Genomic DNA, 25,531 nt, shown 5'->3' with positions numbered 1-25,531 from the left:
CAAGAACAAAGTAAAAAAAAAATTTACTCAGCATACATATCAAAGACACAAAAAGACAATAGGACTCATAATAGTAATCACTGTACATTTATTATTTAATTAAAGAAACCATAAGGAATACAAAATTACAACAAACATGTGCCCTTTTACATACAATGTCATTAAAGCAAAGCAAAACTCTAAACCAGTTTGTAAAGTATTCAATTTACCTCAAGTCCAAGCTGCATCTCCCTAAGACACTGTTCCCATCACAGTAGCCATTTTAAGCCAATCTTCTTTTAACACACGGGTAGTTTCTGTAGAGAACACTTTTCTCAGGACGAAAATGCATCGAGCATGCATAAGAAAATATATATATACTCACAAATACATTAAAGAGTTTCTTTAGAGTATCACTGAAGAAAATAAAACCAAGGGATTTGTTTGCTTCTTTAAAGCACCAATTAAAAAAAAATCCCTCAATTAAATTTATAGTAAAAGTTGACTGATTAAATAAGTTATTTTCAGTCGAAATTATTTCTAAGTATTATGAAAATGCACTTTAAAGCCAGGCAGAATTTGCAGAACTAAAATGAGATTATTTCTAGTGAGTAATTCTACATCAATATTCTAGACATGTAACTACTTTCAGGAAGAACTGGTCGTAATGGGAAAGTATTCAAGTGAACAAAAACTTCCAAGAGCACAAGCTACTCCTATCTAAATGCATTTCAATCAAGTACAAAGATATTTGTTTAAGAAAACACTTTACAGCTAGTTTCAAGTCACCAGTTTTAATACTAAAATGATTCTCTAATAAATGCATTTCTGAAACAATCATCAAAGCAAAGAATTCTAAGTATCACTACACTAACAGGTATGGCATTTAAAATAATCTGTAAACCTTCAAGTGAGTTTACTTTCAATCTAAACCATTCAATTTTCTACCAACTTTAAAACCTGTCACATTCACATCAATTGGCTCACCTTTTCTGCTTTCCTTTAAAGACTGGTGCTATTTAAAATGCTCACAGTACCAGTGGTTTATGGTAATGAATTAAAAGTTCTTACAAGGTAGAAACACTTTTCAATATCTACAAGCATTCATACAGATTTCCAAATGGAAACTACAACTAACCAAAACTAGACAGGCTCTAAAAATCTACTTGCAACATACTGACCTGACCTACCTCTCCCTCTCACTCGTGTACACACACACACACACACACACACACACACACACACACACACACACACACGTTCAATAACTATATAACTTAAACAGTTCATGGAACAATTAAGTGATCAAGAGCAGGTACATTACACCCTATACCATATTATGTATGGGAATACAGTTTATATTTCTCAATTATGATTTGCCAATTTTACCTTCTACATTGAGCCCTTCTATGGTCCATGCTCATCGGCTCACCAATGGCATACACTCAAAGGATTCCTCCTTATGGGTAACTATCTCAGGACCTGATCTTATGAGCTATGATTTGGTGCTTGCAGCATCTTCAGCACTGTGTGTGAAAATGAAGGCAGCATTTTTGAATACTTTTCTTTGTTGTGAAGATAAGCAGGAGTTTTAATAGGATCAGCACATATTAGAAAATGAATAAACAACTGATATGGTGCTGCTTTAAGATAAATCATTTAACTCAAAATATGCACTAGTTAAACATCATTCCTAAGAACACAAACATTTTAAACTGGCAAAAATAAATGCAGCTTCAGTTATTAAATATTATAAACCAAAAACTATTGGTTATGCAAATATGAAAGGTTATTTGTTATACAATTGACATTTCACTGATGCACATGCCTTTTTCAAAACTTACTGCCAGTACTCTTTGTTCTTCCTTGTCAGCAAATACAAGTCATGAAAACAGAACTGTCTATGAAACTGAACCAAAACGTTCTTACTAAATTACTATACTTTAAAGCAGAAATAATACAGGGGGAAAAATTAAAAAAAAAAAAAAAAGATAAAAAGATCATAGATTTGGAGGGCAAAGAAATTCTCCTGTTATTCATACAAACAGGCTGTGAAGGCTGTTGAAATTTCTTACTAAATGGTTTCCTAAATCTTAACTATTTAATTGTTCTTACTGCAATATTTCCATAACCAGGAGGAAGGGGTGCACAAAAAGATTTGGATGGTTTTCAGTTACTGCAGCAATCTACTCATTTAAAAAACAAAACCAAAAACAACAACAACAAAAAAAATTACCCAAAATTTAAACAGTTGCTTGAACAACCTAACAGACTTTCCACTAGAATGGTACCATAAATAACAAAATACATTTGGGGAAGCAGTAGCAGATTGCTTTTGAGTACAACCACAAAAACCTCAAGGGACAACATCAATGCACTGACATATTCATACGTGTCCTTAGGCTGTGCTTACCTGTTGCTTTTGCAGCAGAACCTAAGGTGGAAGGTCTGGGAAGGCACTGTGAAGTATAAATAATTGCACTGTTTGCAATTAATAAAGATTTTAAATTTTAAACGAATCAAAATCAACAGCCTCCAATTTGTGAATTATGATACTGAATCCAACTATTTTCTTCAGTTTAATTACTAAATGTACCACAACACTTTCCTAGGTCATCTATGCAACATCATGCAAAATACTGAAATTGTTCATGTCAATTCCCTACACTTAGGATCTTAACAGATAACTCCTTCACTATTACTATTAAACTTCATACTAGAACTACGTATCCAGATCTAAATAAGGGTAAGGGAAGTCACTAAGTTACATAAAACAATCAAAAACATTTCAAAACACCCACAATGAGCTGTACTGTTTGCTGCCCTGTAACCTCAACATTTTTGCCCTCATACGAATGATGCTCCCCAGATTATAGAACATTTATAAAAAGGTGTTAAGTCCTACATTGTTTAAATTTTGCAAACTGAAAACCACTTCTGTCTTAAACATTTTAAGATTTTCATCAGTATAAAAGATATGCATATTTTACACTGAAAAACAGCATTTTAGGAGCACTGATAATACTATTCAACTTTGTTAATCATCAATTTTCTTTAGCTATTATTAGCTAAAGCATATCAAAAATACTTACCCATTAAGCTCACTTAAAAAAAAATACAGAACTATGTATTATTCTATAAGAAGCAATTATGGTTTCCCATGATATTAGCACTGTATTCCAACATAATAGTCACACAAAGTATAGCAATCGCATTATGTGGAACATCGACAAAAAGACACTGTTGCAGTTCATCAATTTGTCATTCTGATGTACTTACAGTGCAATGCTCCTTGAAGGAACACAATCAAGGATGATACACAGCACAGTCCTCCTCACCCCTACAGAGCTAGTTCTATACTGGCTGGATCAAACCTGCACTTCAACAGACAATGGCAAGACAGACTGTATTTGCATGTAGTCTATTAATATGCAAAGAGCCAACAAATATGCAGAGTAAAACAATGGTTTTCAACAAAATATCAGAACTTCAGCATAAATGTTAAAGATTAATAAAATGATTCAAGTACATAAAAAATTAATTTGATTCAATGACTGGACTTGTGCAATTACAAGACAAAGCTTATCTATACTGAAAAGAAAAAAGCTTCAACGTTTCCATACCACAAATGTTTCAATGGCAGATGCAATGTAGCTATACTTTCACATTCTATTACTTTTCTATTCTGAATTTAGAAAGAAACATGCTATTATATATATATATATATATATACATTGAAAGAGTTGCTTTACATGAAAAAAACAATGTCTCTTATAAATTCCTCAAATCACTGTCTGAAAACTGTTCAAAATTAGTTATGCTGAAAGTCTTGGAAGTAGGTGAAGAACAGGAAGGTTAGCTGTTGTAGCAGTACAGGTCTGAAACAGTGCTCGTGTACAAAAGGAAATGTCACTGTTAATGCAATGGAAGTATACTACAGATCATCGCATAAACATGCAGTTTTTAAAAATCAAATAGAAGGAAAAAAATGAAGATATAAAGATTACTTGTGTTGAAACAGCTAAATAGAACAGAAAAGAACCTCCAATCTACCACTATACTCCAACGGAGAAAAAAACATGCCAGTGTTTAAGAACTCAGTAATTCATTGGGAAAGCTTATATATTTGTGTACATGTATCTTAATTTATCACTGCTAAGAAATTATGAATCCTTTACCCACATATCCAACTTACCGACACAGGAGGTTTCATATCATTTATTGTAAAGCACAAAACAGGCATTTTAAAAGTGAAAGTATACATTGAAAAAGTACATTTATATCACAAAGCATCGACCACATAATAGTTGCAAATACATTTGCTGGAATGTGTACATCTACACTAAAGACTAAAAACAAACCAATTTTCATTTCTACACAGAAATATTAACCTCCTATCAGTAGTGATAGATATTTTGTACATTTTCAAAATAAAAAATAAGAGGGGGGAAAAAAACACTACTTTAAACCAAAAACAAAATTAAGATCTTCATCAAGTCGTCTGCATCCATATATTTAACAAAGGTTTTTTCCCCCACACAATGAAGCAAATACTGTATTGTCCACTTCTTATTATTGGCCCTGTGCAGAAGAGATACATAAGAGATACACAAAAAGTTAAAGAAAATCCTTTAAATGGAGTTAATTTAGGAGTGAATCCTTTAAGAAAGAAAAACTGGTTAATATAAATGATGGTGGCTTCTTTCATGATTTGCAAATCCCTGGGGGGAAGAAAATTTATTTTTAAAATCAAAGGCATTATAAAAATAGCACTCAGATGCCAGAAAACATTATTAAAGAAAAACTGAATCCCCGAACACACAGTATTTCATGTAGTTATAATTTACCAAGTAAAAAGTAAAACATATTCCCAAATAGACAAACATGCAGAAAACATGGTTGGAGTGGAAAACAAAAAACAAAACAAAGAATTAGCAAATGTATTATACCTGAGGTGCTGGAGGATGCTGTGGCATTCCCTGGGGACTTGTCTGGGCATAATATGCTGCTTGCTGTCTATAGTATTCAGCCCAGGCTGCACTATAATCTGGTTGACCACCAGGTGGAGCCCCAGTAGGAGCAGGAACTGCTTGACCTTCAGAAAAACAGAGGACTTTACTGCTGCAACTATAATTACAAATTTCATAGTATATCCTCTCTAGTAAAGACAGTATCTTGCTTCGTGTAATACTTCTCCCAAGCCTTTTGATAATTTTGCACCTGCCCTCGTGACCTAAAATTCCCCTAAAGTTTAATACAAAAATGCATGCACTGTAAGTACAGCTTATAACAAAAGGCTCAGAGAGAATAGTTCTTGTTTATCTTAACACATACACGTGTCTCACTGCCCCATTCAGTTACTGTTTATCTTAAATGCCTTAAACAGATAGGAAGAATAAAGGGGGGGAAAAAGTGCAGTAAACTCAAGAAATGGCAAATATGTTCTTTTCTTTTCAATTACAATTTTTAATCTTTTAAGTTTAGCACACGGTTATTAAAAGACAATATGATCCAAACTCATATACCTTTAAACAAAGAATATTCAGACATAATCTTTGGCAAGGAAAGAAAAAAAATGTTTTTTGTTTTTTTGTGGGGGGGGGGGGGTAACTGAGAAAGGTCTCACTGTTCTAGGAGCCGGCCTCATCCTTGGAGATCTACCTGCTAGTGCTAGGACTAAATGCATGTACGTGCCACCACACCTAGACTACTCCTCTCATTTGGGTCATAATACAGAACTACTAAAAGGTATTTATTTTAAAGATATATATATATATATATATATATATATATATATATATATATATAAAAGTATCGTGAGACACACCAGAAGAGGGCTTCAGATGTCCCATTAGATATGGTTGTGAGCCACCATGTGGCTGAGCACATATGCCAACATTATTCTGTCCTAATTACCTAATTCTGTTACAAGGTTTCTTCTACTCAATCAATTCACAAATACGTCTGGTGCATTACACAGTAAAAATAAACAATGGAGATGATGCATTTTTGCCTTAACACAATCAATTTCTTATAAACAAGTAGCATTACTTCAGCACACTGATATATACCCTGACCACTGGCTATCATGGAATGATTGATACATTTCCATATATTCTCAAAAATATCCCAGTTGAGAGAAATTACATAATCATTGTAATTAATTACACAGAATACCACTGTAAGGTTTCAAGTTTCTAGTGCCAAGGTTCAACTGTTATGCCCAGCCTGAGATCAGTGAGATTAAAGAAAGCTATCAGCCCATCTGTTCATCTCAGGAGTAAGCCATCACATCATTTACTAACAGGTATTCATACACCAAACACCTTTAGTGTGAAAGCAGCTTTGTAGAAAGCTGTATCACCAGCAAAAAAAATACATTTACACAATCACTATGGTTAAGAATTATGTTCAATAGCTGTCAAAATCTTTTTAGAAGGTCACCCTTATTTCTGCAAATGTTTAGTATTAAAGCAGTGTACCTCCTAACACTGGGTTAACTTCCTGCTTATTTTGCAGTAAAATCAGTCATACAACTAACTACTCTGCTGAACTTTTAACCTCAATCCATTTAGACCATTACACAAAAGCACAGTAATAAAGCCAATATATATTATTTCTTAGTAAGAAAATTTCGGGTTTTAATTATTAACTTGCTGATAACTGCATTTCGTTGCCCTATAAGCACAATTATAAGAATTCTTTGGATTGTCACTAATATCCCTTAACCTCCCAATAATGTTTTAGAATGTCACTTTTCCTGTTTACTATTTGTCTTTCAAGACAGGGTTTCTAACTGACCCAAATGTCCTGGGACTTGTTTTGTAGACCAGGCTGGCCTCAAACTCCTATCAACTCACCTCTACCTCTCAAGTTCTGGGATTAAAGGAATGCATCACCGCTGCCCAGCTTGTTTAATATTCCTAACTTTAACATTATAAAAACATAATAGGTGAGCTATCTAAATATGTTTTTAAAAACTGTGCAAATATTTTGTTACCCAAATCTAACTTAATAATGTGGATTTATTTCAGTTTAATTATTAAAATTAAAAGGAGGTATACTTAAAGTATACAACATACCCATTTTCTTGTAGTACTCTTCCCAAGCCTTTGTATAATCAACCTGTCCAGCTGGAGCTGGATTCTGCTGATCTCCTTAAAAAAAAAAACAAAAACAAAAAACAAAAAACCAAGAGTTAAGTTTTTGAAGGTTATTTTGCACCATCAGCACTGACCACCATGGAACTGTGCACGTGTTGGGGATACTTAACGGTGGGCACAGAAGAGGTGCACATAGAAACTGGAGATAGTAAATAAATGCACATGAAAGAAATGTACAACATGAGGTCTCTGTCCATTCTTAAGTACAAAAAATGTTTTTTAGAAAAGCCAAGAATAGCTTTAAAGCACTAGAACGGAATTAAATGTTAAAACAAAAAAAAGCATTATGTAATTATGTGTTTTTGTAGGCATGTGTGGTCCCGCATGTTTATAAAGATACTGATTGTTTAATTTTATGCTTGAGTGTCTTATGTATATGTATTATCTGTGGACCCCAGGTGTCTGGTGCTTTCATAGGTCAGAAGAGGGCACTGGATCCCCTGGGATTAATTTCAGTGTTGAGCTACCTTGTACGCACTATTAATCAAACCTGGGTCTTCTGCAGGAACAATTACTATTGACTGCCAGCCCCAAATATACTTTCTTAGTTCTGTCTAATTTGCACAGAATTATAATCAGTGACACTCAATAGCAATGAGTGTATTTAGACTGGTTTCTACATTCTATTCCTGGGGGAAAAAAGAAAAAAGGAAAAAAAAGAAAGGAATGAATTATTGATTGGAGCCCAGAAGTCAAAGTATCTTACTGTGTTAGGTACTAAGGAAGCACCTGCAGAATGTCAGAAGGCACCTTGAAGATAATCCCAACCACCCAAAATCTAGGACAATATAATGAAAGTAGTTAAAAAAAGGGCAATCTATTCCTTGTAGAAAACAGCAAATACACAATGATAGAAACTAACAGTTAACAGCTACTGTAATACTCATTTACCAAGGCAAGGGTTATTAATACAGACTAAGGCTGAGGCAGAAAACACTAGTTAATTCTCTATAGTACATGGTAGTAAAATAAACAGGGCAAGACCCATGTGTTAGCAGGAAGACTATGATCAATAATTCCAAGGTATCTAGGGTGGCAGCCATCAAGCAGCTGAGTCACACTCATCAGACATAAAAGACTAAGAAGCTACTCTAGCTTGATGAGACTTGACAGACCTAATGAAAATACTAGGTTAGTTGGTGAATCCAAGCAAGGGATGTGTTCAGTAGTGGTCTATCAATGTTGAACAACTGACTTATTTATGTTGGAATGAATATACAGGTACATACAAAGGTAGCATCACTTTATGTCTCAAGTACAGTTCTTAGTTCTTTCCAGAATTATAACAAACATATGAATCCAGGTAATGAAGTCAACGGGGGACAAAACAGTTAACAACCTCACTATTTAGGGCATTATTATTAAATCCTGTTTCTATTTCAAAGTGACTTAGTTTGCTTACCTAAAGTCACAACTGAATCTTTAAAACCTTAGGCCTGAGGATCTAACCTAATGACACTGAACCGACACAAGGCCCAAAAATTCCCGGGACTGAAAGAAAAGCTTTGTTATGATTCATACATAAATCCAAACACAAACTTTAGCTTTAAAATAGAAATAAAATTTTTTATTACCATAGTTACCTTGTCCATTCGTTTGGGTTGTAGTTGGTGCACCGGCAGGAGCTGCAGGCGGAGGCTGTGCCTGCTGTTGGTAATAGTGCGCATAATAAGCAGCCCAAGCTGCTGAGTTTGGATCTGTTCCTGCCTTAGCTACAATTTAAACAGAAGGAAGGGTTTCAAGGTTAATATGTAAGCTCCGGAAAAGTCAATCCTTACCTTTTTGGTGATCCCTGACAAAGAGGCTCAAGTTACCAACATCAAATGGAAACTTTCCAATTTTTCTAGTATTTTATCACTTGGCTTTTAGTTCACAAACTTCAGCCTCATGCATGAAGTAATTTACTAGTGATTGGTGGAACTGGGAATATAAATGGATGATGGTCTTTTTGTCTTCTAATTCAATGGTTTGTCTCAGCCCAATCCTGTCTTTCCCTTTCCCCCAAACAAATTTAGCCGCAACAGTTCTGTAACAGACAGTTATGGACTAATCTGTACAAGAAGAAACAAAGACGCATGCACTTTATATTTCACAATAGTCACAGCCTTTAAATCACTGCTGTAATTGATTTTTCTTTACTCTTCAGGATAGTTCAAGCATAGTTTATCATTTCCTGTACACATTTGAGACCATGCCCCATATATCACAGGCTGGTTTCCAATGCTTTCCCTTTTCTTCCTCTACTTTTCCAGAGCTGGGGTTACATGTGTGTACCCTCTGTTCTAAATGTCCTTCATGATATAGATCTCCTAGCTCATTCACTGTGCAGGAGAAGCATGTTTGCTCGTATGTGTACATGTGCTTGGAGGTCAGAGGTTGTTGATTCTGGATGTTTTCCTACATTATTTTCACCTTGTTTTGTATATAAGCTGAGTGATAGGATGTCCACTCAATGTCCACCATCTGAAAAAGCAGTGAGTACCTTTAAATTACTGAGCTACTTCTCTGGCACCTTTGCTAAGTTTTTGAGATAGGTGTTCTCCCTGAGCCCACTGATTTGGTTGCAAAAGCTGGCCACAAAACTTTAAGGATCCTATTTAGTTAACAAGTATGTGCTTTTGAACCCAGCTTTTCCACAGGTGGGAGTAACAGAACTCAGTCAGGTACTTATGCTCATCTTCAGCTCTATGGCTCAGCCTTTCTATTAACTCCATTTCTCTCCTTTAGCATCTTGTAACACTTAAGTTTTAGCTGCTACCCTATTCCCAAGTAACCATAATTAGCATCCTCTGCTCTTAGCTCATCTTAACTCAGAAAAGAAAAAGTTTTTGTTTTTACTTATAACTACTAGGTACTAATTTTTTAACACAGGATGAATTCACATTATCCATTTAAGAGTTGAAAAAAAAGGGCTTAGAAAGATAAAAACTCAAAAAAAAAAAAAGCACAATTAACTAGTTATAAGAGGTATAACTGATGTACTTAATCCTGAAGACTAAATTCTTGGTATCTACATACACCTCAACCTTAAAAATGCAGACAATAATATACTGTATATTTCTAAGTTAAATTTAAGCAACATTTGACCCTGAGACAGTAACCTGTGGATAAACCTGAATTCAGCCAGTCAAGTTTTGCATCTAGATGGTTTCCTTATCTGTCAAAGGCAATGCTGGAAGCCATACCCACTGACCAGACCAGACCTTACAGTGCTAACATCAAACATTGTTCATTGCACAATCCCATGAAACCTAATTACCCGTATAAAACCTTCCATTTATCCTGTTCTAACTCGATTTAATCATGCCAGTTCTAAATGTTTGTTAGAAGATTCACTTTTAAAACTCTAAAGAGAGTCATATCTGATGCTTCCCTTACAAGTGCATTCCTGTCTATCCTGGAAATGCACTCTGCTGCTAATGGACATACACTCATCTTTCATATTCAGATGCCATCACAATTCAAGTTTTTTTTTTCTTTTGCTTTAAAAAAATTTTTTTTGAGGTCTTTTTTCCTTTCTGTGTGTCCCTGGCTATCCTTGAACATGCTTTGTAGACCAGGCTGTCCTCCAACTCAGAACTGCCTGCTTTAGCCCTGTGTGCTGGGACTAAAGGCAATGTTCCTATGAATTTACCATACATTAACATATTAAAACATTTAACAAATCCAATAAAGCAATTACAGTTAAATCCACTGCTTTTTTTTTCCCCAAAAAATACACCAGGTAGAAATCAATCTAATTCGGAACATGTTCTTTGAAAACTTTCCCAACGAATCTTAAACTACAGAGGCTGCTAAGTGAAAAAACCAAAATAAAGGAAAGGAAAATAAAACTAATATGGGAGGATATTAGTTACAAGATCACCAAGCTACAGTCAATCTGTACCACAAAGAGAAAATAATTTACACCTATCCTAGTATTTGAGAACTAGTAATGTTAGACACATTTTATTTTATAAATAAATAAATAAATATGAACCATTATAGTTAATAGAGAGCAATGTTATCATACACTACAGGGGAAGTGCCTAAAGAGATGGCACATAAAATAGATAACCTAGGGCTGTGACAAGTAGCATACAAAGAAGCTAACATATTAACAGTAGAGTATCTTTTACCTGGGTCAGGAGGAGCCTGCTGCTGCCAATGTGGATACGCATTTCCCCATCCCTGGGGAGCATATGGGGCTGGAGGACCACTGGGGCAGGGGAGACAAAAAAAGAGCCAGTTTTATTTATTATGTGTAGGTTTTGCCTCTCCATGTATGTATACGCAGGAATGTATGCCTATTATTGGCATCAAGATACCCTTGAACTCATTATGAATGGTTGCAAGCCACTGTGTGGTGTAACAGTGCTTTTAACTGATGAACCATCTCTCCAGCCCCCAAATCCTAGGGACTTTAGGGACAGCTCAGAACCAATCAAATGTAGTACTTACTGAGGAGCTGGGCCAGGTGGTCCTGGATTGTAAGGTGCAGGGTTGTAGGGTCCCATTGGAGCTCCAGGCCCTGGAGGTCCAGGAGGCCCATGGGGACCTGGAACCCCATGGGGCCCATGGGGCACAGGTGGCCCTAAAGGATTTACTGGGCCCTGTAAAAAAAGAATAAACAAAAACAACAAAACACACACACATCATAAAAAGTCCACTCAGTGCAATGGCTGAGCAAGGCACAGTCCAACTACTCACTGCTGTTTCTACTCCTTCCTCATTTTATAGTGCCAAAAATAAAATCTCATAATCTGACATGTAAAATTCAGTGAAACCCTCAGAACTAGCAAATTTTCTTCAACATTAGTCACGATTTTTATGTTATTTTGTTTTTAAAACATGACTGCCTAGTTCTTTTAGTTACCCAATGTCAAACACTTACTGATAATATATTCTGCAAACTTCACATCAATGGACACTTCACTTAACACATGGTACTCTCAATCACAACTGTGATGTCTTGTAAATTCCATTTAGATAAATGTCAAATTGTAACTTTCTAAAAAGCATTTCATTTTCCCTTATAGTTGATAACATATTATAGCCTTTTATTTTATATCAAAATACTTTACTATTCTTTCTCCTTATTTGGAGACAGGGTCTTAACAATGTAGCTTTTGGTGGCCTTGAACTCACATTGTAGACCATGCTGATCTACAGCCTCTGACTCCCAAGTGATAGAATTAAAGCATGTTCTACTATACCTGGCATCACTTCCTTTTCGACAGGCCACCCTGCAAAACCTTCAGGGACCATTAGATATAAATGCCCTAAAACATTTTTTACAGTTAATAACTTTATTAACATTTAAAATGAAATGCTTACAATTTTTAAAAAATTATTTTTATCTTTTTTTCCCCAGTACTAGGTCCTGAATTCAGCATATGCCAGCCAAGTACTTTATCTACATCCTAGCTATATCCTGAACACTTATTTTACATATATTCATATATGTGATGCATGTGGGTGTCCAAGAAGAGAGCACCAGATCCCCTGGAGCCAGAGCTACAAACTTTCTGGGAGCTCCATTTGGGTCTTCCGTAGTAGCAGAAGTGCCTCTAACTACTTATAACATCTGCAGAGCTCCCCAGAGTGCTTACTTTGTGTATTGATATGTAAGTGTCACAATGTGAATACAAAGGCTACTTTTGGTTGCTGGTCACCAAGTGACCCTTTGAGGATTCTGGGCATTACTCAAACTATCAGTTCATCTCACCTAGGTCCACTAGGCTAAGAAAAAAAGATCATCTGGGCTTGGTGGCACATGCTGTTCATTCCAGTATCAAGAGAAAAGGTAGTAGACCCCTGTGAATTCAAGGCTAGCCTAGTCTACTTAATGATGCACTATCTCAAATACAAGCAAAAAATAAAAACCAAAGTGTTTGTTTCCATCTTTTTGCTTTGATACCAACTTTTGGCATTTAACAACTGCAACCATGCACATTACCAAACTCATGTCATTCTTAACTTCTGTGTCCATTTACAGTACCAAAGGAGAATCCTCCTAAAGAATATCTGATTGTTATCAGTAATTTTAAAATGATTTTATTCCTTGAGAATTTCCTAACATTCTAAAATATTCATCTCTCATGCCTTCCAGAGGTCCTGAGTTCAGTTCCCAGCAACCACATGGTGGCTCATAACCATCTGTAATGAGATCTAATGCCCTCCTCTGGTGTGTCTGAAGATAGCTACAATGTACTCATATATAATAAAAAATAAATCTTTTAAAAAAATCTTAAAAAAAAAAAAAAAAAAAAAAAAAACCTCATCAGAAAACCAAATCTATGTTGGCAGAGGTGGAACACACCTTTAATCCAAGAGATAAAAGCCAGCCAGAGCTACACAGATGAACCGTCTTGAAGAAAACAAAAACGGAAAGCCAAGTTGTATGTTGTACCACCAGAAAGAGTTCCAAAATTGAGCAGGTACCAAAATCACATTAAACTGTTTTTTTTTTTTTGAGATAGGGTTTCTGTGTAGCCCTGGCTGTCCCTCTGGCAATGCCATGTGCAGGGATTAAAGGAGTGTGCCACTACTCCCTCCCCATCAGTTTATCTGTTAAAACAGACACTGGGCTCAACTGACTTTTCCTTTATCTCTGCATAAGGTGCTTATGGGAAGTCACAATCAACACGGACATGAATGTCCTTCACCAATGGTCCTCTATCGTGAACATGAAGTTCATTCACTGGGTTAGGAGGCCAGGGAGCTCCAGAGAGAAGAACCATTAAACTACCTACCTTTCATACCTTTGATGACTAGCATTCAGCCCCAAAATATAAATTACTTCAGTAGAAGGGGAGATACACATCTTAACTATTTTGACGTATAAGGGATAGGTAGTGTGGACCTTGATAGAATAACAAATTCCTGCACCTAGCAAACATTTTCTCTCATCTATACATCTATACACTCAAATGTAAGGTGGTTCTTCAGACTTGTAACTGCCATGTCTAATCACTGCGCTTGTATTTGATAGCTTTCCTATGTTGCTATATGCACACATGCATATGCATTTTTTTCCACAGCACTTTTGATTTAGCACGTTTTAAAGCTACTAGGAACTATGTTACAGATGCAAAGTCTAGAGTACACTTACCCCAATCTTCTCTTCTATGAGCTGTCGGGCATAGTCTATTTGCTGTGGAGTGCCCCGAATTGTAAATAACTTCATATTGGGATCTGCATTAGGTGGAGGATTTCTCTGAAGTTCTATTCGTGCACCGGACTGCTGGCTTATGCTTTTTATGGTTTCACCTCCTAAAACCACAAGACACTAAGTTCTCTCAAGTTCACAGAATGCAAGAAATATTTCCCCCCTGACATAAGGTTTTCTGTACAGCCCTGGCTGTCCTGTAACTCAATCTGTAGACCATGCTGGCTTCAAACTCAGAGATTCCCTACCTCTACTTCCTGAGTGCTAGAATTAAAGCTGTCTGTCATCATGCCTGGCAGAAATACTATTTTAAAAATTATCACCTATTTATTTTGCCCATTAAGTAAAATTTGGTAGCATTCCATTGGACAAAATTGTTAGGATTTTCTATTTATTCAGTTCTTCCTCATACAAAATACACCAAATTTACTAAATTATATACACACACCCTAATATGGGTTAGAACAGAAAAATATTCCAATAAACTGCTTTTGTAAGTAACAAAAAAGTTAAATACAAAACAAAGCAAAAAACAAGCAACAAACCTGCCAAAAAACCCCATCTGAATTAAGATCAAGTTTTGTTAACTGATAAATTCTTGGTCCCCCTTCCCTAGAAGCAGTTGAGACAATTCCATCTTTAACATACATTAAAGAATTTTCTTGTCTTAGTTGCCATGCAAGACCCCCTTCCTATTAAGATGCATCCAAAAATAAATATAAATGGTAGCATTTGGTTTACAAGTGTCCAGAAAAAAAAATTAGTATGTCCAAACAAAGAGTTTAAAATAAATTGCCTTTTCCAATTATTAATCCAGTTTTTCCAGTTGGCACAATGAAATTAAATTCCTGAAGTCCACCAGGTGGTCCCATGTTCCAGTTTCCTTGACCTCTACCTCGTCCTCGACCACCAGGTCCAGGTCCACCAGGATTGCCAGCCTAACAAAAGAAAAAACAAACTGTAATAAAACCTTTTGGCTTATTTCCCCTAACTCTCATATTTCTGAGCAATGAAATTAAGAGATGACTTCAAGCATTACCTGACCAAAAAAAAATCAACTAAGTAATAACTTCCACTTTTAAAATATATTGGGAGACTAGACAGATGGCTCAGTGGTGAAGGTACTTCCCATACAAGCAAAATGACCTGGGTTAGTACCTATATAATGACAACCAACTGGGCTGGAAAGATGGCTCAGTGGTTAAGAGCGCCAACTGCTCTTCCAGAGGTCCTGAGTTCAGTTCCCAGACACCACATGGTGGCTCACAACCATCTCTAATGAGACCCAATGTCCTCTTCAGATATGTCTGAAGACAGCTACAGTGTATTCATAATAAATAAACAAATCTCAAAAAAAAAAAAAAAAAAAAAAAAAAAACCAAAAAACAAAAAAACCCAATTTCAGAGTTTCCCTTTGGCTTCCATAGGCACTAATGCCAAGGCTCATATACCCACAGTAATAAAATTTCAGATGTATTGGAGAAAGTAAGGTTGAACAGTCATACAATTCTACCCTAAAATGTCTACCTTAAAGCAACTTAATGTCAATCATTCCAACACTGTCAACACACTCTAATTCAGAGGGCATTTTCATCCAGGCATGATAAAAACTCTGACAATGAGAGCAAACTAAAGATGTTAACTTTCCATCAGACCTGAACACTTCGTAGAAGGTCTGTGATAATGTCTGCAGCGTGCTGACATCTGTCTGGAGGTCCTGTTATTTGTGCTATCCTATCAGGTGTTGTCCCATCATCTAAACAATAACAAAAAAAAAATCCAAAAATTGTGATAAACCAATTATGAATGTTAAGATTAAAAGTTATCAATTCTTAGAACATTAAATATACCTTAAGCTTACCTGGCTTAAACTGAATTCGAACACCAGCATCATTTTGTATTTTTTTAATCATTTCTCCATTTCTTCCTATTACAATGCCAACAGCAAATCTTGGAATTGGGACCTTAAGAATTAAGAGTATATTTTAAAAGACATCAAAACTCAAAAACTCATCCCCACTTAGTCATAAAAATAAATATACTAAATGATCATAAATATAACTAGATAAAAAAACTCCAAGGACGAAATCAAGAAAAGGAACCCCATGTTAAGACAAGACCATTTAACTCAAAACAGGAAGAAAAACACTATTGTACTCATGGGTTAGGATAAAACCATTCTGGATACCGAATATCTTACTTACATCTATCCCTTCATTTCCTCCTATTCTTGAGCCATATTCATTCCGCACTTCTCTGAAACCACCTTGATCACGAATTAACTCTAATACCATTTCCTTGGCTTGCTATAACAGAAAGTTATCCAATTCAGATAGATATGTCAAAACATTTTAATGCATATTTTATCTGCCCCCCTCAGCCTTTCTATACATATATGAGGCTTACCTGAACTTTGTATGGGTCACCCGTAATCCTAAGAGGCTTATCAGCACCCGTATTTTGGGGCCCATCTTGAATCATAACCATTTTAACACCAGCCCGTTCCTATTAAAATCATGAAAAATTACATGGTAGATAAAAAAAAAGTGGCTTCAAAAGACTTAATAAATATTCCTTACAATTTAGTAATACCTGCAGTTGTTTAATAGTCTCTCCCCCCTTTCCGATAACCAGGCCTGCTTTGCTGGCTGGAATCATGATTTCCTGAACTGCATTTCCAGGTCCATCACCATGATGAAAGCCAGGGGCTGGTCTTCCCTTTTCAACAATCTGGTCCAATAATCTTTTTGCTGATCTGTTAACAAATTAATCTTGAAATAAAAATATGTAGCATAACCAACCTTACCCAAAATGTAACAGTCAAGCAGTTTTATCCTAATCATGTATCAAGTATATTCTAAAGGGGTCAAATGGCAGTTGAATTTGGATGCATTCATGGTCAACGGGAAGAAGCTAAACCAAAGAAATGCAAAAAAGGGCAGCAATAAAATATTTATAAGCCAAATAAACACAGTAATTTAAAAATATTCCATCTACCTTGTCAAACACCAACTGGCTAAATAGTGTAGTACTAGTCTGTGACCTTGAAGAAACTTGTCAATGCAATTGCTGAAGCAAAGACGATGGGTATTGAGTTTAAAGTCAGTTTAGTCAGGACTTTCTTGAAGTAGGAAGGGATGGATAGTCTTAGGCAAAAAAATTACATCCGAATAGTAGACAAAAGAATATAAGGGAAGGTGTTACATTTCAGTGTTGGATGACGTAATAAATTCTCTCACAGTTTTCTAAGTTTTCAGTAGATAAGCTTAAGTGGTTTTAAATCATGAGCCTAATAAAATACTTTCTCTTTTAAGCAGCCTTCCTTGCTCATGACATATTGCCACAGCAACAGAACAAGACAGTTGAGTGGTGGTGAGCAATGGTGGTGCATGTCTTTGGGAGACAGAGACAGATCTTTATGCGTTTTAGGCTAGCCTGGCCTACAAAGTGAGTGAGTTGCATGACAGCCAGTCATGGATACACGAGACTGAGGGGAAATGGGGTGGAAAGAAGACAATTAGTAAATATTGGGTAATATTATCAGAGACTTCAAGTTGATTGAAAGAGAAAAACAAGAATATAAAAATTTCACGACTAAATTGGCTATGAGTTTTAGGTAACACTATTAACATTTGTGTGCAAGGCAATTCAGGTTTTAATAATTTTCTGAGTCTGTATACACACTCATGGTAGGTGTATAGGCCAATTTACAACCACCAGTGCCATTTTTTGTGTGACAGGTACCTTGAGGCAGGGTCTCCATGACTTGGAACCCAGCAAATAGCGTAAGCTAGCTGGCTACCAAGTTCCCCAAACCTGCCGTTTCTAAGTACTGAGCCATGATAGATTACAAACTCATATTGCCATGCCACATTTTTTAGTTTTAGGATTAAACTCAGTTCTTCCTACATGGAAGGCAAGCACCTGAATGCCTAATCTACCCTGTCCCTGGTTTTAACTATTTTCCCTGTCAAATGATGAACCCTATTTAAGAAAGGCATAGTATATAAACTTTTGAAGTGAAAATTTCAAGGCAACAAGCAAAAAACAGTGGTACAAATGTTATGAAAACCAAGTTTATAGTCTTCACAGTCTTATTGTAAGTAGACATAACATTTTTACTTACTGAACAGATTCAGGTGTTCCAGTTAACATACAAGATCTTTCTGGAAGGCCACCACTATCTACAATGAAATAAAAAAAAAATTGGTAAAAAAGAGACTAAAATCATCAGATCTTTAGAAACTTAAAACACCAAGTTTCCTAGTCACTCTCAAAAAACTGCAAGGGGCTAGACAATGTAGGAAATTCACACGGGGAAAAAGAAGAAAGAATGTTACCAGGAGCTATCTGTATTTTGCATCCAGATTCCTGCTGTATGCGTGAGATCTGTTCACCTCCTCTGCCAATGACTAGTTAAGGGAGAGAAAGGGGAGGTTATTATTTACACTAAAATTTCAAAAGTACAGTTTGTCTTAAAAACTTAAAAATTAATATTACTTACTAAATCCAACCATTCCATCTGGAACTTTGTATTCTTCTGTCATTACAGATCTGCTAAGAAAAAACAGAAACTAACATTTCCTTCATAGAAAAATAATGTGGGTGTGTACATAAAAGTTAACCAAAGAAATCCAATCTTCATGTCTCCCAATGGCCCAAACTTAAAAGAGGGCTCAGAGTGAATGCCACTTAACATTTACCTTACTTTTTCTAAATGTGTCAATTTCAACCTACTTTCCCAAATTAAGACTTGCAATGTAGTTTTAAGGGGCTGGAGAGATGGCTCAGTGCTAAAAAGCACTGACTGCTCTTCCAGAGGTCCTGAGTTCAAATCCCAGCAACCACATGGTGGCTCACAACCATCTGTAATGGGATCAGATGCCCCCTTCTGGTGTGTCTGAAGACAGCTACAGTGTACTTAAAGATAATAAGTAAATAAATCTGAAAAAAAAAAAAAAAAAAAGGTTTTAAAAGCTTTGACCATACCTTTGCTGCTGATGCATCGGAGGTAACTGTGATCCAAAAGCTGTAAGATATTTAAACAAACTCTTAAGTTCAAGTTTACTTATTTAAGACAAGCATACTATGTGTTACTCTAAACTCTTTCCCTGAATACGTTGTTAAAAAAGAAACTAGGACTGTTCATATTTGAATCACTAATAGTAAGAAAGTCGGGAAAGGGATACACAGATTAAGAGAGAGTAACTAATTTATATCCACAGTACAATGACCAAAGTTTATATGCATGCCCCCAATTAAAAGAGACCCATTTTAAAAAGAAAAAAGCTATATATCTATAGGGAAATTCCGGCTAGGCATTCACAATGCCAACCCTGTTGGGTATGGCAAGGCGCACACATCCTTAGTCCCTGCACTGGAAGAAAAAACAAAAGCAGGTTTGCTGTAGATCGGACCACACTGTGCACCTCAAGACAGTGTTATCTACTGGGGGGAAAAACTGTTTACAGCTGTGGTGTGGCTTAGCCTTTAGCACACACCTTTAATCCCAAACAACTCAAATGAAGGTAGTTTGTAGAAGGAAGTAATATCTAATTGAGTGGCAAAGTGATCAGAGAGTCAACAGAATAAGATTATGTTCAACTCTAAGGAGAATAGGACTTTAAAGAGAACAGCCCAGGGAGGGTTGGGAGACAGTTGTAGAAATAGATACAGGTTGAAGAGAGGGAACAAGCTAGACACAGGTAAAAACAAAACAAAACCAAACAAACCACAGCACACCAGAATGAGCCAGATAATGAGGTTAGTTTGAGCAGAGAAATTCAGAGGTCAAGACTGAATCAGTTTGGTAGAGTTTTGAGCCAGAACAGCTGAGTTTATCCAGCTAGCCAGAGAGTTCAGAAAGAAAAAGGTTTGAGGCAGGAAGTCTCAGAGATGAAAATTAAATCAGTCCAATAAAAAGTACTTTTACACAGGTAGATCTGTGAACTCAAGGCCAGTCAGAGTTACAGAGTTGAGACCTTGGCTCAAAAGCAAATTCTCCAAATCCAAACAACATACCCAAAAGTAGGAACAGTCTGGATAAAAGGCATACATGCTCTTGTAGAGAACCACGGTTCAGTTCTCAGCACCCACATGGGATTTGAGGACAATCCCATGCCATCTTTACATAAACAAATAATTTTAAAAGAAACAACAAAACCTCAGCTTGAAGTACTTACAGTCATTTTGGGGAGGTACTTTCTTAGCATCTGGTTGATCTGCAAAATTAAGTGTATTTTACCTTTTGCCAATTAAAAACAAAGCTTCCCCCAGCCCCCACCAAGCAAGAATAGCAGTGTTTATTAAAATACCTGATACAATGGTTTACCACTTGAATCAAAACTGCAACAATTCAACCTAGACTAAAAAAAAACCCCCAAAAAAACCACCCCACAAAACCTAAATTCTTTCATTCTTTTGTGTTTAAACAATGCACAGACACTTTAAATAGTTTAGAATAATATAGCACAAACTACTTAGCTTCAATGCTGGTGAATACCTTATGCTAATGGTTAATGATGCTTCTTCCACTGTAGGAACTGACAATTAGGGAGAACTACATAAAAATCAGACATATAAAAAGATGAGTGTATCTGACAGTGATCATAAAGCTATACCAAAAAAGAAAGCTCACATTACAAGACAATTTCAATCTCAACTATTCTATTATTCTCAAATAAAGCATTTCACTACCAAAAAAGAAAAATAAATAAAAAACAAAAAAAACCTAAAACCTCACAGCAACCACGATTGCCTTTCTCAGATAAACAAAATGCATACAACATTAGAGAACAGACAGCCTACAGCTCAAAACACTATTATTCTCCCAACTTCAATGCTTTGTACAGCAAAAATTCAGACACATAAACCAAGAGACCATTGTGTCCATTTAAGAATCCACTGGCTTATTTCACATTTACATACTAAACACAGGTAATAAATAAAAATTCCTGCCTTTAAAAGGAGAGGGCATTCCCTCCCAGTGTGTGGTACTGCTCGGATTTGTCCAAGAGCCATCTACACATAAAATAAAAAGAGTACATTACACACAACATCTGAAGCATCATTAGCTCATTTTTTCTTGCATTTTAAAAACCTCACTTGCAAATATAAACATACTTAAACAAAATGAAACCAAGTATTACCAGAAAGGGCCACAAATACAATTCTATATGCTGACAGAATCTTTTATAAATGGGCAAAGAGTATCAAAATTTATACATACATCAGAACTAAAACAAAGTACACACTTCTAAGTGCAGAAGTGTTATTTTTTAAAAAAGAAAGCAGGATGAATCCACTGTTTTAATCCATGGTTAAAGTTAGAAATGAAGCACACAACAAAGCACTAAACAATATAAAAATGGGATGCCTGCAACCAACATCTTAACCTTTAAAGTGAGGTTCACAGTAAATTAATGAAAGGGAACACCAAGACTCATCCAATAAATGAGAAAACCCAGTGAAGTGTTTCCCAAATAACGTATAACACAGTCTGTGCAAACTCAAATTAAGCATAATCTTAAAACAGGACAAAACAAAACAAAACAACAACAACAACAACAAAAAAAAAAAACCAAAAACCCTATTTCCTATTACAATAATACTTTCTGATAAACTCAAATTATACCTACCTTTTCTAGCTCTTTTCAAAACCCTATCCTCGAGACCAATATATAATAGTATTTTGATAAATCATCTCAATAAGCAATACTAAAAATCCTTATCAAATGAATACTGTGGAAGGTAACTACTCTTTTTAGCTACATCCAACTTACCTCCATCTTCTAATGGTCGCTTTTGTCCCCCATAACCATAGTCATTTGAATTCAATGATGTACCAGCATCACCCCCAATTTTTGCTGCAATCTTTAAAAAAAATCAGAATACTAATCAGGATACTAATACTTTATGTACTATTCAGCACTAAATCTCCTACAACAAAAGATATGCGATCCTTTTAAAAAAATTAGAAAGATTCACTTATTAAGAATAATTAAAACTACCACTAATATTTCAGGGGAGCTAACAAATAATGATCTAGGATTAAACTTATGATACATCCCCATTTAAAAAAAACTGAAAAAATCTTTTCCATCTTCTGACTTCAGATCACATTTATGAACTGTATCTTGAGTATTTAAGTGCACTGTCTGGGACTAACAAGTACTGATATTAAAAGTGTTAAGTACCAGAGAACATTACATCATTGAACTTGAAGAAAATGTCTTAGATTGACTATTTTTACAATTAGCTTTTATAAACACTTCTGAGCTTACTTGAAAACCAAGAAATATCCATAAAGGTATACTCATTCATATTCCATTCATGTAATAGTTCTACAAGTATCCAAAAGAAAAAGTTGGTACTTTGTTCATTAAAAAGAGCAAGCAAAAACGTTCAACTCCTCCCTCAATAGGAACATGGTCTTATTCTGTAGTCCAGGTTAGGTGAATACTAACTTCTCACATGCTACAACTGTGAACTCAATATTTTAAGTTTTAATTAAATACGCATCAAGTGTAGATAATGTCTTTGATTTCAAGCCACAGAAAATCAAGCTTTCCATTTGATTTTTGCTGTACTATATTTCTGTGCTTTCTTACTCCAAATGAAATCAAATCAGACCAGCATTTACCACCTTCTTCACTGACCCATCCCATCCTTACCAATTTTGGAGTTAAAGATAATGTCCATTTCCTACACTTCAGCCCACACTTTCCTTGGTAGTTTAAGGGCAGAGGTGCAAATCTACTTCTAGTGCTTTCTAGGCAGGATCCACACTAACATTCAAATTTTTCTTTTGGAAAATTTAACAATGTGTTTATTCATCCTCAAAGACACAATTGCAGTAAACTTATAATGTTCAGGCTGGTCCAAGGTCCCCTACCGCAGAGGATTTTCTGGTCTGGCCTCAGTGGGAGAAGATCCACTTAATCCTTGAGACTTGAGGCCCTAGGGAAGGGGCATGGGGGAGGGAATGGGGTGAGGAACTGGAGGCGGGGCAGAAATGTAAATTAAATGTAATTTAAAAAGAAAGAAGGAAGTATGCCTGGACAAGTAATGGACCAGTGCAGGCAGGTGGGGTAATTCTAGCACCCAGGAGGGCAAGGCAGAAAGACTCTCACGGGTGGCAAACACCTTTAATCCAAAAGGGAGAGGCAGGCCTAGTCTGCAGAGTTCCAGGATAGCCAGAATTACATAGTGAGACCTTAATTCCTTCACTACCTTTAACACATTAAAAATATAAGTTTACTCAATTTAATATACACTGTGTGCCTTATCCAGGGAAAAGTCCTGATGAAATTACTACATACCCAGAATATCCAGAGGTATAATAGACACTATTATCTATAGTAAACACTTTTATTATCATAGTCAAAGCTTGTTAATGATGGACTTTATCTGTAGTTTCTCTCACATGCCCACCTTTCTCCTCCTCCTCCTATGCTACTCTATAGTTGGTTGACATAACTCAGGAGTCATTCCAGAAACCCCCAACTATTATACAAGTTTGTACACCAAGCAGTAGCTTGTCTATGCTGGCCAGAATGTCACTGCAATATTATGTATGTCATCCACCTTTTCAGTGAGGCATCCTTTTCCAGCATCCTGTAGTGCCTGTCTTGCAGTACAAATATTTATAACTGCTGTTCTATTAATCTAAGAATTTTCTCTCTTCACTGTTATCTGATTCTTCTGTCTCACAAGAATACAAATTACACTTAAAAAAATCTTCCTCGGTGGAGAACACACCTGCCAATAAGTATTATTGACTATTCAGCAGTAAGTAAGCCTTATATCTCAGGCCTGCCTGGGCTCTAAGTAGAGACCCTGTATCCAAAAAACTTTCCTCAGACGCCCAGGCAGACACACTTGTTCCTGAGCATCTCCATTTATATCTGACCGAAGGGGGTCCTTTGCGGTAGGAGAATCAACTCCCACAAGTTGTCCTCAGATTTCTACATACACATTAAGTTGCTCATAAAATCCCTAAGAGTAAGTATAAATCAACGCAAGCCTGCTATATCATGGTAGATTTGATAAACCTTGATTCTGTAATTTAATATATAGTCAAAACTTGCTTTAAAAACCTGTGCGTTCAACACTAGTACAAACTACTATAAGGTGCTATCAAGGTTTATTTTAGCTTACAAACAAATTCCGTAACATACTTTTTAGGGCAGGTCTCTCCCTTGGTTGTCCTGACTAGCCTCAAACTCGAGAGATCTGCCAGGACAAAATGTATCATGTTGTCCGGTCGAGCACCAGCACGTTCGCACGGCAGGACAACATAATACATTTTTAAGCTACAAAAGTCAAGGGGCTACCTGAAGACATCAAAGTTCGGATTAAGAGGGAAATCTGGAAAAATGGTGCCTATGGGGCAACAGTACGTCCCTACGTAACACAAAGAGGTTGTAGGTTTCGACTAGGGAGAGGCAGATTCAAACTGTAAGAATGGGTAAGAATGGGCCTGAGGCCATTTTGAGACGGGGAAAGGATTGGTGGAATGCCACACAAATCCCGCCCCGAGGAAGGACGCTCGGGGAACAGTCTCCCTTGTAAACCGAAAGGTGAACGTTAGTCTAATTACAGTGAGGGTGTGGAGCTCGGAGGAGCGGAAAGCGGCGAGGACCGCTACCAAGACAACCCTTCCCTGCACGAGTCATGACCTAGGCTCCCAGAATCTTCCATGTTCCTGTGTCAAACGGAAACAGACTCGAGGGAAATGGGGCTAAGCGCACTCCGTGGAAGAGCCGTGGTGCGGAAGTGGAGGCTCTGTGGCCACGCTTGGGGCGAGCGCGTGGGAGGGGGGCTTCAGACCGCGACAACCTGCTCGGCCTCGAGTGGCTGGAACCCCCGTGAGAAGACGCCATCTCTTAAGGCCACAGCCCGGGGGGCGAGCCGGGCCAGACTTACCCCACCAGTGACTCTCGGGAAGCCGCCGCGCGGTCCACGCTTACCTGCCTCGCTCTCTGCAGGGCATCTTTGAAAGCATCGTTAACTCCTCCTCCGCCGCCGCCGCCTGCTGAGCCAGACGAGGGCGGAGGCACTGTTGAGTAGTCGGCCATATCCACGCTACAGCAGACGCTGCTGTTTCCTCGCGGAGGTTCCCCGCTCGGCTAACTGCTAAGAAAGAAAGAAAATGGCGGCCGTCGAGGCTGTATCACATTCTTGCACGACCATCGTGCCGTAAAGGGGCGGAGACTAGGAGACGGAAATCTCGCGATGT

The 25,531-nt window shown here is 36.8% G+C and overlaps 1 protein-coding gene across 12 annotated transcripts; it reads right to left on the bottom strand.

Annotated features, from left to right (window-relative positions):
* Nucleotides 1–65: 65 nt before the first annotated feature.
* On the bottom strand, nucleotides 66–25,492 carry FUBP1 (far upstream element binding protein 1). Of its 12 annotated transcripts, XR_013975011.1 has the most exons (23): nucleotides 25,263–25,492; nucleotides 22,074–22,164; nucleotides 21,250–21,312; nucleotides 20,475–20,513; nucleotides 19,282–19,321; nucleotides 18,797–18,849; nucleotides 18,633–18,704; nucleotides 18,419–18,476; nucleotides 16,885–17,047; nucleotides 16,699–16,797; nucleotides 16,497–16,598; nucleotides 16,154–16,256; nucleotides 15,948–16,048; nucleotides 15,089–15,230; nucleotides 14,236–14,396; nucleotides 11,583–11,734; nucleotides 11,261–11,340; nucleotides 8,717–8,854; nucleotides 7,062–7,136; nucleotides 4,929–5,074; nucleotides 2,393–2,438; nucleotides 1,369–1,505; nucleotides 66–296 (listed from the first exon to the last, which is right to left on the bottom strand). XR_013975011.1 is itself a non-coding variant. In XM_080915844.1 (22 exons), the coding sequence occupies exons 1-22, from the start codon at nucleotides 25,368–25,370 to the stop codon at nucleotides 1,468–1,470; spliced, it is 2,070 nt and encodes a 689-aa protein (XP_080771970.1). In that variant the 5' UTR covers nucleotides 25,371–25,492; the 3' UTR covers nucleotides 66–1,467. The 12 variants fall into 12 exon arrangements, 10 of the variants coding, with proteins under 10 accessions (XP_080771970.1, XP_080771965.1, XP_080771971.1 ...); XR_013975010.1 differs by having other exon boundaries at nucleotides 1,369–2,438; XM_080915844.1 differs by having other exon boundaries at nucleotides 66–1,505.
* Between the last annotated feature and the right edge of the window lie 39 nt (nucleotides 25,493–25,531).

The sequence above is a fragment of the Micromys minutus genome, assembly GCF_963924665.1.
Source record: "Micromys minutus genome assembly, chromosome: 4".
NCBI lineage: Eukaryota > Metazoa > Chordata > Mammalia > Rodentia > Muridae > Micromys > Micromys minutus.
This window is presented reverse-complemented; position numbering and strand designations above follow the sequence as displayed.

Excerpts from the sequence above, each read along its gene's own strand:
- FUBP1 (XM_080915839.1), bottom strand. The coding sequence starts at position 25,370 with ATGGCCGACTACTCAACAGTGCCTCCGCCCTCGTCTGGCTCAGCAGGC. Across the intron at positions 16,599-16,698 it reads GTGACCCATACAAAGTTCAG|CAAGCCAAGGAAATGGTATT; the intron begins GTAAGCCTCATA and ends TTTCTGTTATAG. Across the intron at positions 2,439-4,928 it reads AGCATCCTCCAGCACCTCAG|TGCCTTCCCAGACCTTCCAC; the intron begins GTATAATACATT and ends TATACTTCACAG.